Source organism: Branchiostoma belcheri, unplaced genomic scaffold (genome assembly GCF_001625305.1).
Source record: "Branchiostoma belcheri isolate BF01 breed outbred unplaced genomic scaffold, Haploidv18h27 scaffold24, whole genome shotgun sequence".
Classification (NCBI taxonomy): Eukaryota; Metazoa; Chordata; class Leptocardii; order Amphioxiformes; family Branchiostomatidae; genus Branchiostoma; species Branchiostoma belcheri.
The window spans coordinates 922,393-937,284 of record NW_017803843.1 but is presented as its reverse complement, the minus strand read 5'-3'; the positions used below and the strand labels follow the sequence as shown (position 1 = coordinate 937,284).

Sequence of the window (14,892 nt, the reverse complement as noted above, 5' to 3'; positions counted from 1 at the left end):
AATCAAATTTCCTGACATTTCCTATAGAGATCTATTTATGGAGAAGCCTCACATCACTATCAAAGCTTTGATATCTGAACTCGCTCGATCTGGGGCATATCCTCATTAAATTCTTTCATAACACCATCATTTCGTAACCCAGGTAGACTTTCTGCACAAATAATGAGGATTGGGGAATAACATGATGTTGCAATGGACATACATTTTGTACATGTAGATCTGTGTATGTCAAAATGTCTACTGAAATTGGAAATGTACTGTTAGGCTGTAAATTCAGTCACCTACATGTAGCACCTTGTCAAATTTTGTCAGGCTTGCTCAAGGCACATTAATATATCTGCACCCCTGTCATGTGGGTATAACACAATACCATTTTCTCCTGCCAAGCAGTTCTCATTGTTCTCTAAAACTAACCAGGGTGTCAAAGGTCAAGGTCCCACTGGGAGCCCTACTTGCGGTCACCCCCTGAACTTTGTGTTTCCACGCTGGGAGCCACGGGAGGGAGCGGAAGCTTTGAACAAGGCGGACTGCACATAACATGCATAGGAACCAGCGGGCTGAATGAGCGCGTTACCCAAGTAGATCAATTTAACTGGATGGCTCCTGCCTCCTCTTTTCTGCTGCATTACGTCCTAGGCTGGATCCCTGCCCAGTTCATGGCAGGCAAATAAGCCCGAGTAATTTCCCGGGGTTGTTTGATCTGGAGAATTTTACATGCAGGAAGTGTTCTTCGTGTAGGTTCTCCTCTTTGAAGCAGAATTTGCAGTCAGGCAGCAGGGAATTTATTTGGTCTTACGACCTCATGCATGCATTTAAACCTCCTACTTCAGTACTTGACTTCATCTTCGAAGTTTTAGATTTTGTAATGTTGACATGTGTAAAGACTTAAAATGTATTGCAGCATGTCATTGTGGTGCTTGTCTTATGATGTTTTATCAGTCTTAACCATCAAGTACAGTGTTACTAATGGTCTTAGTTCTGTTAAAAAAGTAAGAAGTTTAAAAATGAGTAAGTTTTTTATAAAGAAACACATGCACAAGTTCTTTGGAGACAAATAGAATGTTTCATTATGCTATAATTTCTGCTTTGTTTTTTCTTTAATGCACATGTATCTTTCAAGTAATGTTAGCCTAGTGTTAATTGTAGATAATACAGTTTCAAATTACATTTTCGGATGGAAAGTCATACATGTTATAAGTTGGCAATAGACAAGGATTATGTATGCTTCTCCTGCTCCTCCAGTGAAGTGTTGTATCCTGTTATTTCTGCCAGGGTGAGGAGCTCTCTTCCTAATTGCCCGATGCCTGTGAAGCCCACACTTGAGGCTTCCAATCTGGCTGCGGATTTGTTTGAAGTAGGAAAAGCAGTGTATCCGCCCCCAAGTGCATATGGCCGCACGCCTGACTGCCCAGCCTTTGAACTGAGCTGTGGAAAAAATTGCAATTCCCTTCGGCAGAGGCTAGGAATACAAAAGTGCAGGGAATGGTGCATGTATTGTGGCTACTGGCATGGTCACAGCAGGAAAAGCCTGAATAGATGTCTCAATTTGTTGGGCAGGGTCTATCAAACCTTCATTCACTATTATGCCTGGAGTCACAGCTTGCTGGACACAGAGCAATGTTGGTTTTTCCTCTGCCTAATGGTCCTTGCAGAAGGACATAAATCTCCCTTGGTGGTCAGTTGTAAAGAATGAAAACAACCTGGTATGTGAAAAGTGTACTGCGGTTTGAAACACTCTTTTCTGTAGTCTTTTATGTCAATGTTGGCTTTGTAAAATGTAGTTTCTGTTGAGTATGTGAAAAGGGCTATGAATTGGTCTGAAGGGTTATAAAATACTTGGCCTTTGATGTTGGAATCTGATTATATTTTGTCATACATATAATATCTCCTGTTTAGGGACCCATATGGTTGGCAGAGCACTTTGAAGAGATCAAAGAGCATTTGATACAAACAGAGCCCACCTGAGTTGTATCTCTCCTGATAGTAATCAAGGCAATGTTCAAAAGCTTTCTCTTTCAGAACATGACATAAAATGGCTGTCTGGAACACCCAGGAGACAGATGTTGGGATCACAAATTATTCCCCAGTATTCTGGATGAGATAGGAGTTGACAGCTGAGCCCAGGTCCACTTCCCAACACAATCATGAAAAGTCGGAGCTTGTTTCGGTTGTCACATGCACAGTGTCTGTGATGTGTTGATGATAGTTATTGGATTTAATGAGATTAGTTTCCGAGATTTTCATCACAGTTGCCATGGATTTGATTGTTACCATTAGGTACAATAGTGCACCATGTGGGTTGTCTCCAGGTGGCTTTCACGTGTACGTCAATTTGGACCGCATTCTGTAACTCCTTTTCATGTTGTGAATCAAATTGCAGTTTTTCAGGCAAGGAGAAAATTATTAAAATTCATACGATGTACAATAATTGTACACCACCACTACCACAAAGCTTTGAAGATAGTCTTGTTGCCGGATTGTTGCTGGTAACTTTTAACTGTTTACCTCCAGTGGAGAAGTTGTCTGGACCATTTCTTGCCTGACAGGAATGGGGCGAGATTAGAAAGTCTCCGGTTACAAAACACAATCTGGTCCAAGGAACAACATGCATTAGCCCTGTGCACTAATTGGGATCAGAAAATTTCCGTTCTTTTCTGTTACCTGATTTTTCCTTGATTAAACTGTTTTGCAAAAATGCTCCCAGAAGACAGTTGTAGTATTTTGGAAGTTGAGAGGCAGTAATGTCTTGTTTTACGGTAAAGGCAAGGCTGCTATTATTGTGCCATCAAGCCGAGAGCACATCCAGTACAGGGGCTTTGGACTGGTCATCATCCTCCACAGCAATTCTGAGCCGTCCTCCCATCCATATTTTACCAGCTATCCCCCAGAGCGCCATCCCCACTGTCCAGACAAGTCATGAATTACCGAACAGTCCAACAGAAATGTGGAGCAAATAGTCCGCTGTCAATAAAGGGGTTTACAAACAATAGAGATAGACCCATTACTCACAGGGCTGTCAGCAGTTTTGATGGAAGAGCGAATAAAATGTACATCGACAGGGATTTGTCCATATGTGTGTCAGAATTACTGTTGTAGGTGAAGCTAGAATATGGGGGGGGGGGAGCTCAGGTGAAACTGCTGTTCAGGTGTTTGTCATAGTGCAACCAAAACTTTGTTGAATAAGGGATGAATAAATAAAAATACAAGAGCAGCATCTATTTTGTGCTCCTTGTTGGTTTGTGCTGTTGTCCTAATTGGTCAGTTGTATCCAATTTAGTATAAATCAATGTTAGAATCCCTGGTCAAAAAGTCTACATCAATATATGTAAGTATAATTGGGGCAAAATTATGTTTGCTGTCCCAGCTGTATGGGAGTTACTATTGGTCTTCTTTTTGTCCAGGATCATCTAACCTTTTCTTATTCGATGTAATGTCTTTGCTTGCTGAAATAAAAAAAAAAGCAAACCAACAATAAATGTGATATTTTATTGGTACAAACGTAAATTACAGTGTAGAATGAGAAAATCCAAACAGAATATGTAGACTCTACAAAGACCTGAAAGGGAATGAATAGTTGAGTGAACATCATGAAAAAACATGGGTTTTAGAGGCAACCTCTGAAGTCTGATCAACCTGATCAGGCATACACATGCACAAGTTCACAAGAAAGAGCTGTTTCTCCAGCTACTTCAGACAGCTACATGTATAAAGTACAAAATATTCTGAACAGGAAAGCTTAGGAAGATAATTGAGTCCCATCATAGACTTTCAAGTCTTTTGAAACTTGCCCAGATGAGGCTGTTCTGTCCATCACGAAGCTGTGCTATTATTAGTGAAAACATGGAGCTAAATTTTTTTGTGTACCCCAAACTTCTCCCACTGTTTCCAGAATTTAAAACATCCGGAGACATAAAAGAACCAATGCCAGTGGGGGTAGTCCTATTTTTGTACTCTGTTGAGGTATGTGAAATTGAGTTACCCTCAAATGAGTGGACAACACATGCAAACAGCAGTGGATCTACAGCGTGTGTATTCCTCCAGCCTTCGGCTTTTCAAGTGACCGATAATAGGTTTAAAATGTATTGTTGAACTGAAAACTTATTGCATAATTAACTTTATGGGTGGCCAAATGTTCTCAGCCTGAAGTTGTAAAGTTCTCAGCAAATTATGGCAAGGTTAAAGAGAAGAATAGTATCGTTTGACAGTACAGTTATTGTTATGTTGAAATGTGTGACAAGTGTCCAAGGCTGGCAGTTGTGCAAAAGGTTATCATTGACACATGCAAGAATGTATGAACCAATGTTCATCCTTACAATGTACTTTAGGCTATTGCGTTTTTTGTAGGGATTGCTAGTTTTCATAAATACATACGATCAAAGTGATACAATAAAATGTTATATTACATTGATATGATATTATAACATAGGAATTAAGATATCTGGTTTGATCCCTCCCATTATTGTCTTGAATTGGAAATGGAATTTAATCTAGCTGTCATAAGACTCATTAGGGCTAATGTACACTGATAGCAGATTTATATCTATTCACACATTGTGTCTTGTTCAAGGTTATAGCACAATAAGCCACAATTTATTGTGTTGACTGGTAATTCAGAAGGATTGCAACCTTTAGCATTATAGCAGACACGACACCAAGATCAAAGAGAAATCCAAAAGAAGGCTTGCTGATTGTGTGTATTGTAGTTTAACTGTTACACGTGTAGGCTTCTCTTGCCAGTGACAGTGAAAACGACTGAATCCTATTTTCAACAGTGCAGAAACGGCTGCCTTGATTGTGGTTATGTCTGTTGGCAGTCGGGGATCTAGTCAAACAGTGTAGTCAGTAGAAGTAGGTTAACTGGATCCCTGCCAGCAGACACAGCAGAGGTGGCCTGCCCTCACCATAAAGGGGATGTCCTTTTCCTATTTCATGGGCCCTTGTACCCCCTTCATTGGGTAAATAGACAGTGATACTGCAGCACTGGCAAATGTGAAATTACAGCAAATGTGACTGGTTTGTCACTCTGTATCAATACAATTTGCCAGGGATTTAAAGTAACAGAATGCTGTAGATACATGTGGTGCAAACGTACATGTAGACTCAACTTAATAATGATATGCATGCTTAAAAATAATGGAATTTATCCCCATGTGTAGGTCTGTGTATAGGTCTATGCACTGCCAATCAGACACTTGGTAACATCTTTGGTATCTGAATGGGATTTACATGTGTATAGCCAAAGTAATGTAGTTTATGGGAAAATGTTCAGGAAACTACCATTCATGTGAACACAAGTTGACGTCCGTCCCCAGTGTTGCCCTCCGAGGCAAATTGGTAGCAGCAAATAAGGCCTCCCCTGCTTGCTCAGGAAGTTTACTGAGTAATCAACAAACTGGCCTGAAGTGCCAAATGTTGAAGCAGGGGAGATTTCCAAACTATTTACATGGGGCTTGGCTGTCAAGATGGCTGTAAGCTTTCATGTGCCTGTGGGGCTCCCACAGATATAACTGTAGACAGACTACCAAGGCAGATGTGGTCTATCTGTGAGAGCATGAATATCTGAGCTGATAGAACTTGATTGTACATCATGTTTTAACCTTCCAACTGCTGCTTATCAACGTAACCAGTACAGATTTGGTACCAAAATAGAAGGGAGGTCAGATCATATTCAACGTCTGATTAACAGAATTCTTCATGAACATTTGAAATGTTAGATGACTGTTGTTGTAGTTTATAGTTTGACAGGGAACATGTAAGACGCAGTCACAAGATTGGACTGATACCAATCTTGACAAGAAAAATCTTTGCAGTTGTGTTTGTGTGAGAAGTGTTTTACACTTCTCAATTGTTCTATTGTATAATAGGACAATTCAGTAATGGCCACTACTAATGTTCATACATTGTACCATCTTTTCAATGGATACAAACTACTACAAGCAAAGGAATTTACCAAGTTTGAAGACTGGGTTTGTATTTCAGAATATCCCAAAAGACTTGTGGAGGGTAGACAGGATTGTTTGTTTTGTTCAGGTGTGCTGTTCTGCAGAGCCTGACGGATTATGCAGGTGTAATCTGCTTGCCATTCCTTGTATGTAGACTGTGGCCAGTAAGCTTAGACTGCACACATTTGCCCAGTAATCAGCAACATGGTGTTTTTCTCTGCAAAAAAGGCCTTAGGGACTACTGTTCATCATCAAGACTTCAGAATTGCACTGGACATACAATGTAGTTCCTATAGATTTTGAAGCTTTTGAACCTTCGGCCTGCTGCACAACCAATATAGATTTGGTGCCAAATGGCTACTTCAGCGGGAAGGTATGGTAGCCTTTGCAGCACTGAAGTAGCCAGTTCGGATACCAATAGATCTGGAGGCGCAGTTGATTGAAACTATCAGCTGTTGTGGCATTTGGCCTTGACAAATCCACAGATGACCCCCTCCCCCATCTCCCACTGACTCTTCTCACTCCTGATACTTCAGGGTGCAGTTCAGCTTCCAAACTCTTCCCTGTACAGAAATGGCAAGGGCACAGTACCGCCAAGAACATCATCCCTGCCACAAGCCAGTTGCAACCTGAGTAGAAATATTGATTTCCAACATGTGGATTTGCTCCCCACAGAGCTAAGTGGGTAGTGACAGGGGAAAGATGAATGAGGAAGGCTCCAGGATCAGGTGGCCCCACTTCTCACCCAGACATCTGAGGTAGATTCAGCAGAGCTGACCAACCCTGCTTCTATTCCCACTGCATACGAAGATATTCTGCAATCTGGAAGACACTGTTATAGCTTCACAGAACTGTAGATGCACAGAACTGAAATACTTATATCTTCTGACATTTATACAAGTACACCCAGTTGTTTACAGCCATGTAGAAGATGACGCACTGATGGTAATGATGATCATGGTGTTACAACTTTTGATTATTTTTCTTGTCTGTCATGTTGCAAGAAAATACCTTCCATTAGAGACCCCAACTGTCTACAGTATGTTTGTACTGGGGGCTAAATTGACCCGTTCCCCTCTGCCAGGATGTGTATTTTGCCAGTGTAATGTCCAAGGGTCGTCCAGTTTAATGCTCCGTAGGTGAGGAGGGATAGAATTGTAGATCTGATTGCCTTTTTGTTGCTAGAAAAGAACATTTCTACCTTCAAGGACTTTCTGTTTACATGTAACAGGAGCATTTGCAATGCTGATGATGCATGAGAGACATTTTGGAATGTTCTATGCAGCCCTCCTCTTGAGCTGAAGTGGCTCTCCCCTGTCCCAAGCATACGCACCATGACCTCTAGGCCATAGGGTCAGGAGCACCCTGAACCCCCCAGAGAAGCCGGGCAGGCGATGGTGTTGTCTGTGTGATTAATGACCACAGCCACCCACTATCTGCTGGCTGTGTTTGGGTAGACAGTGTCTCACCTCTGGGTTCTCAGGCCAGACTCATCATCACGCATGGGGACAAGTTCTACTGTCTGAGGGACTGTGTGTCGCTTCTAAATGTACATGCAGGCATTATATTTGTTGATCCCGAGTGCCACATCTAGAGTCTAACTTAACAGGTCATTGTACGATTCAATGACAAACACAGAGACTGAGAACCTTAATGTGTAAATGGTGTACTGCTGAATGAAACATTAAGCACTTTGAAAGTAATTTACATGTACCCACAGTAAGTTTTATTTTAAAGATATTTCCATGCCATTTTGACAAAAAAGACTACTTTTCCTATCCCTAAATATTGAGGAGATAGAACCTCCATTCTGTACAATGAAATCAAACATGGGGTGTTATAAGTTACTGTTGTGACTAGTGGTCTTGCAAAGATGGACAAGAAGATCTAGATGTGAAACTGCTGTTGAAAAGTTAGAAGTGGTAGATGAGAAAACTTTCTATGATGTCCCCCTCAAACTGAAATGGTACAGTCCTGGGTAGTTTGTTCCATTCTTTGATGTCCATGACAACCATATCTCAATCAGCCGGACTTCTCGCTCCAATATGGTTCATAAATGATAAATGGAAAATCTCCAATAACTCCATTTGTCATGTCAAGCTTATCTGAAACCCTTGAAAGTCTGCCCTATCTTCCAAGGGGCAATTTTCAACAATGCCGCTCACACGAGTCATTGAATCCCTTTGCCTGTTCCCGGCGCTCCTATACACATTTACAGAGTAATGGAACATTTATGGGTTGACTTGAGTGCATCATCTTTATGGAACAGACAGTTTCATGCTCGGTAAAATCAAGTATTTCACTGGACAGGATTGAAGGTGATTGAGGGTCTCTCGCTGTAAAAAGGCCCGTATGCAGTCGACAGTCGAAGCTCAAAGAAGCCGACAGAGCCATGACCATAAAACCTCCTGCTCTCGACCGGGGAGGTCAATGGTATCATTTTCTGGAAGCTGCTACAAGTCCTTTTGCTGGCATGGCTGCAATGAATCATGGGAGCCACAACAGCCATCTGCCGCTGACAGCTTCGGACTGTCTCTTTTTTCATCCCCGGTTTCACTGTTTTTTCTTTAAAAGTTAACGACTTTCCTGTGCCGTTTCCTTCATCAAGTCAGTAACTCATCTGGTTTGCATTCTTTCATGTTTGCGAGCTTAGGGAATGATATTAAATGTCTTCAAACAACAACCTCTGTTGTAAGATTTGATCCACTGTGTCCAGCATGTTGAAATGATGACCTGAGGAAAGTGTCGTCACTTTTTAATTCCAACATTTGGGATGGATTTTCTGTAATATACACTAAGCATTAGATTGGTCAAGAATAGAGTGATAGAACACAGTCTCTGTCAGTTTGAATGATACAGTATAATTGAATATAGAATTAATATCAAGATTGATTAAGTAAGAATGTTGAATGGTCCTTCGAAGGTTTGGTAATGGACCTATCACATTATTACGTCACAGTTTGTTTACCGCAATGAATGCCGGTCAATCGACGTTTATATTGTACAGGGGTGCGTAGCGCGGTGTTTGTTTGTGTAGCGTTAGCCTAATATAAGGATTTTATACAGTACTATTTTCGTCTGATGTCACAACTAAATCACCCATGTGGTATGTAATGCTGTGTCAACACAAGTAGACGCAGCAAAAATCAAACATACCTGACTTTGACAACTTTGAAATGATCTTTATTCTTTAACTGACTGTTCTAGAATGTTCTTTAGAACAGGTAAACAAACTGTGACGTAATAATGGTATAGGTCCATTGCAGCATACTTCCTGGCGGCATTTTTTGTAACTCATTAGGAAGTGATAAAAATGATAAGAGTTGCTGGTGTAGGTCCTGGCTAGAGGAAGGTATGGAGATAAGGAATGATAATGATAACAAAAATGATAACAGTTTGGACTTTGGAGTAATTAAGGGGTACAACTGTTTGTAGATTACATTTATTGGGTAAAAGTTAGTCTGTGCATGTATAAGAAGTTTCACGATAACTTTTATGAAATTTCAGCATAGAATATATAAATGGTTTCTTTCATCTCATTGTTATCAACAGGTTTGTGCCATCCAATATACCCTGAGGTTTCCTTGGAAGATTTACCTTTATCTGAATGAAATCCAGCTTGTGAACAGGGTCGTCTGTCTTGTTTATCAGCCTCTGAGTGGTTGATAAGTTAGAATGTATGGTGCCCCCCTCCCCCCTCAGCTTGTTGTCCCAACACTAGTACTCAGTGGCTTGTATTGCCCATGATTAGGGCCATGTCTGGGCCACATTTTTCCCACATTCTTCCCCTGCTAGTCTGGATAATTTAAAGTCCCTGCCGTCTCCCAGCCATGCTGAATGTTTAAAGAGCGGAAGTGTGGTGTAGATGTAGAGGTTATTGGATCCTTTGCGAGGATTAAAATCTTGATCCCGCCTTGCGAATTCAGCCTGCTTATGTGACGGCTGCCATCTGTCCACTTGTGAGAAACTGACCCCTGCATATCATAAAGTTTTTAAATATTGGATCAAAAAGATTACTGCCCTGATTTAGCTTACCATAAAAGTCCTGTAGTTAATACCCCACAGTTGTTATGAATGATCAGTTTTCAGCTACAGCTGTTTTGATTTTTGTTTACTGAGATTAGTATAAAGCTTGAATATGAATATGAATATGGTACAGCCAAAGATTGAAAAATTGACAAAACAGACAAAGATCAAGTGTACAGAATGCTTCTCAGTTCACCAGAAATGTGAAAATTTTGGGTATAGATGAAGATGTAATATTGACCTTAAGGACTGTGCATGTGCTTCAAACATATAAACGCACTTGATATTTTTGGTTTGCTCTGATTATCATTGATATGCATACTCTGTAAATGAGTATATATTAGAATAATTATATATACATAATGAGTTGAGAAGTCACCAATCTTGTTTTGTTCTCCAGGGACCTGAGTGACAACGGTATCAGTACAATCGAAGCGGGCGCCTTCACTGGTCTGGGAACACTGGAGAAACTGTAAGTTAACATCTATTTGTACCCATCTGTATTATCTCACTCATTCTTTCACCCCTGTTACACTTACACCAGAGGTGAAATATTTGACTAATTAATTTGATGTTATCATAGTCCCAAGGTCTTTACCAAGTTTTGTTGGCCACCTCATTTACTTCTATGTTGAAACATAGACTTTTCATTTCATTTCATTTTTATTTATTTACCCAGGGTAAACATGTCGCCGCAAGGGCGTTTTTCAATGTTCCCTGCGGACATATACATTTACAAAATATACTTATTAGCTTAAAATAACAAACAGGAAAACAAAGGTACAATTAACTAATTGCAAAAATAACATATTGGTAAAGTGCTTCAAAATCATACGGTAAACTAATAACTTATATGAAACAAGCGAATAAAATGCAACAAATGAAATAAATAAAGAAGGTAATGGAAATTTGCATATCAATGTTACAAAACAAAAGTAACGGTTACTATGTTGCGAGAACATTCTGGTTATACAAACGCTTAAACGAGGCGACGGAAGCTGCTGTTTTCAATGTAGATGGGAGAGCGTTCCAACTTCTATGTTAGATGTTGAAACTGAGGTCCCAGTAATGGCATTTCCCTCCTTGTTGACAGTCTAAAAACTTTGTTTGTTATTGTGACATAGAAAATTTTACAATTTTGGGATGGTCTACATTGTACTACTTAGGTGGTGCCGAATGTTGTCCTACATCAAGGCATATCACTGTAGTCGTGCAGGTATGGGGAAAATGGGAAAAACTTCCTGAAGAACTAGAAATGTCACTCCCAGCTGTGATGTTGGTGATTGAAGATTTGCTCAGGTTTCTTCACTGCTCCATATTTAAGTGTCTCTTCTGGCAAGGAGCATGTTTTACAGTTTAGCTACCCTAACCACTTATGTTACAACAAGCTGGGACACAAAAGAGTGACATTTTGTGTGACAGAAAACTAATCTTATGTTTACTTAAGTAATCAGAGGTGAAACAGTGACAGGCTGGGTCAGGGTAGGGTTCCTCCCCCTAATTGCCCAGGGCTATTAGGCATGACTTTTGACTGCAATTGAAATTTCTTAGCTGCCTGTATTCTTCGAATTGCGGTGTGCAGGCAGTCATACAACTTTGTCTGCCATCCACAGGACTTATTGGGGAGCACAGTTTGAAATACGAAAAGTAGCAAATACTGTTCGGCAATTTCAAGTTCAAGTGAACTACTGAGATACCAGGACTTGAGTATGAAATGTTGTCCATAAATGGTGTGTCACGAATCATTCTCAAAACTCCAAAGTGTATCATTTTATAATCCTCTTCACAAGTGTTTAAACTACCTGTTGTCAGACCATTCTGTCAACAGTCAAGTTGGATCCAGTCTCCCCACCAAGGATGCTAGGTCCTGCTGGGGTCAGCTTGTCAGAAGTACAGTATTGTGTGGGTACAGGCTTGCAGCTGTGTAATGGTAAAGAACTGGTAGATACCTCAAACATAAAGGGCTTGCATAGGAGCATCTGCAGGAGGTCTGCATCAGCTGTCCCACTTGATGTGAAAGTAGTATAGATGTATGCACTTTTAACCCTGACAATGGAGTCCTTTGAAACATGATAAATGTATAAAATGTATAACCATGCCATATGCTAGCAACATACAAGTGATATCACTGGGATTAATGAATCACTCTGTAAATTGATTGATTGATCTAGAGATAACTTGTTTATAAATCATTATATGATAGATAAAACTACATATATGTAAATGATGCAGATAAGCAGTACACATATGGTTTTCTCATGTTTTTCTAAAAGTTGATAGAATAGGAAACAATTAAGCAACAGCTAAAATTTTGGGATGCCAGGACTTTAATGTTAAAGAAAGCTGTGTCTAGTATCACCCAAAGATAAGATAAAATAGCTGACTGAAACAAACACATGTGAAATCTTCAAAGGGGTGAGTCCTTCATATCTAAAAGGTACTGTTATCTCTTGAGAAGAATTTGGCAGTCTTCAGGAAGGTTATCAAAGTGAAAAATGCCATCTGTGTGTGCAAGAAAAAATGTATGGTAATTGTTGTTTTTCTTCAAAGAGTCTGTCTGTGGATGCAAGCCATTTGGGTGTTTGAAGTGAATTAAAGTGATATATTCAGCTTTGTGTTTCACGGTCGTCAAATACCTGTTAAGCCAGGGTACAGAGATATGCCGTCTGTCGCACAATATCGGGGCAATGAAGCACGTCAAAGGAAGGAAGGAACATAGATAAGAGAACAAAGGGACAATGCTATCAACAGGAGGAATCTCGGTGTTGAAAGGCTTGGGTGTGGTCAGACTGTTCAAGGTTCTCTCAGGTGTGTCACAAGTACAAACACAAAAGATCACGATGATGAGAGCAGACAGTCTTCTCCTACGATCCTCCAGTCGTACAAAGCAAACATCTTGATGTGTTTTTGCCTTAAGTTAAAATCCACCTGAAACCTGGCAGGAAAAGGAAAGTCATAAGAAAGATTACCTCAAACACATGTAAAAGTTTTGGATTTCAGTTTGTGTCTCCTGCATTAAGTCCACCTCCCTTTCTGGGGATTAATGTGCTTAATTTCATATTTTTCTTGAAGTGTTATCTGCTCATTTTCATTCTCTGTACAGAAATAATCATCCACATGTGCCAACCTGTAAACCTATAGTCCCTGAGTCGTCTGTCCAGATTCTTTTATTGGTAATCTCAAAAGAAATCTCCAACTGACTCGGTCATTGATCTTACATGAATGCAACCCTGTGATTATTGTTACAAAGGTTGACTGATAAAAAGAAGAGATTGTCCTCCTGGTTAGAATTGTGAGGTAACCACCATGAAGTCCTTATGGTGCAAAATATCAAGACGTTTGCGGTAGTGTAGGTATAAGTGGCAAGTAGGGGCACAGGAGGTATGCAAGGGTTGTTGTGATAGCTACTGCTAGAGCCTTGGTTGTCACTGGGAAGTCCGTTCTTCCCCATCCATGTCAGACAGCCCTTCTGTCCTTCAGCTATCCTGTACATCTGCAATACACACCAAAAGGTCACCTGTGTGGGATACCATGCATTGCTCGAGTTGGCAAAAGCCTGTGATTGTTAGAATTCCTAAACTAAAGGTTTCACCAAGTAAGATAGCTTTAATTGTGCCACCCGATCTGGTGTCTATATCTCCCCCTCCTGTGGGACAGCAGTCTGATCACCCTGCACTTTCCAACCAGGGTAGGATTTAACTAATAGCTGATAAACATCTCTGGATGTGTGGGTAGCTTTTGAACACCTGGCTGCTCATCTGCATAGGAACCTCTAATTTGGTGACAGGCTCAAGATTTCAGTTATGCTTGTCAACGTCACATTTTCTCTTTTTAAGCTTGCAATTTATTTTGTCTCAATGACAATGATCTCGTATGGGAACCTACAAGTTCAAATATGAAAGATACACTTTTTTGTTTTCAATAATGTTTTTTTGTTGTTGTTGTTGTTGAAAAAATACTCAACAATGCCTAATGACTTAGTCTAGTCTGAAGAATCTAGAGTCAAAAGAAAAGAATTCTAAAAGGTGTGAATCACAACAAAGACCATTTATTAACTAAAAGACTGTTGAGTCAGTGTTTTATCATATAATTGTTGTGTTAAGTGCTCTAATTTTCACATTTTTGACATAGTTTAAGAACCTGACAGCCTTGGGTACATACTATTGTTCATAAAATCAGGATTCTCTAAATTGATGTTCCCTTTTCAATCATTGTCTTTTAATTTGAAATTATGAAATCAACCCTTGAGCTATGAACATTTTCCTCAGGTAACGTTACCTACATTTTTGTGAAAATAGTACTTCACTGCAGTTCATATTGAGATAGAAATTGGACAGCTCCCATTCCACCTGTATGCTTTTGCATATTGATAACTTAATGCTGTTAAGAAAAATGCCATGTATTTAAAGGAAGCTGAGTGCTCAAAAACATCTCCTTTTTACTGCACACGTTGCAGCCACCCTAATTGAGAGAGACTACTTTAAGCAGAGGTGACACCTGTTACAGGGCGGTAATCTACTGCGTAATGACAGGGACCTTCGTACCTGACATCCTTATTGTTCTGCACCTTATGGCAGAAATGTTTTAAGTACAGGGTCTGCTTGCTTCAGCAGTCGGCAAAATATGCTCATTCAGGCGAAGCATGAAACATGTCATCTTCCCTGTCAGTAACTGTTAACATGGTGTCCTGCAAGGTTGATTCAGCAACAGCTGGTTACAAGTCATATGGAATGACTCTTGGAAGTGTCTGGTGCTTGTACCAGGAAACTTGCTTCATGCAGGAAAGCCAGCTTCATGTTCTGGTGTCTGAACATGAACCACTAAACATGTACCATACATTTGTATCAGGTGCTGGTGGGTTGGGAAGAGCATTACATGTGCATGTAAGAAATACATACATGTACATGTACATACATGTATACCT

The 14,892-nt window shown here is 40.1% G+C and overlaps 1 protein-coding gene across 1 annotated transcript in view; it reads left to right on the top strand.

Moving 5' to 3' along the window:
* Positions 1 to 14,892, top strand: part of LOC109471037 (adhesion G protein-coupled receptor A3-like) — a 51,487-nt gene that overhangs the window by 24,605 nt on the left and 11,990 nt on the right. The window contains exon 3 of the mRNA XM_019770213.1: positions 10,369 to 10,440. Within this exon, the coding sequence (XP_019625772.1) occupies positions 10,369 to 10,440 (72 nt within the window). The remainder of the gene's footprint in view (positions 1 to 10,368; positions 10,441 to 14,892) is intronic.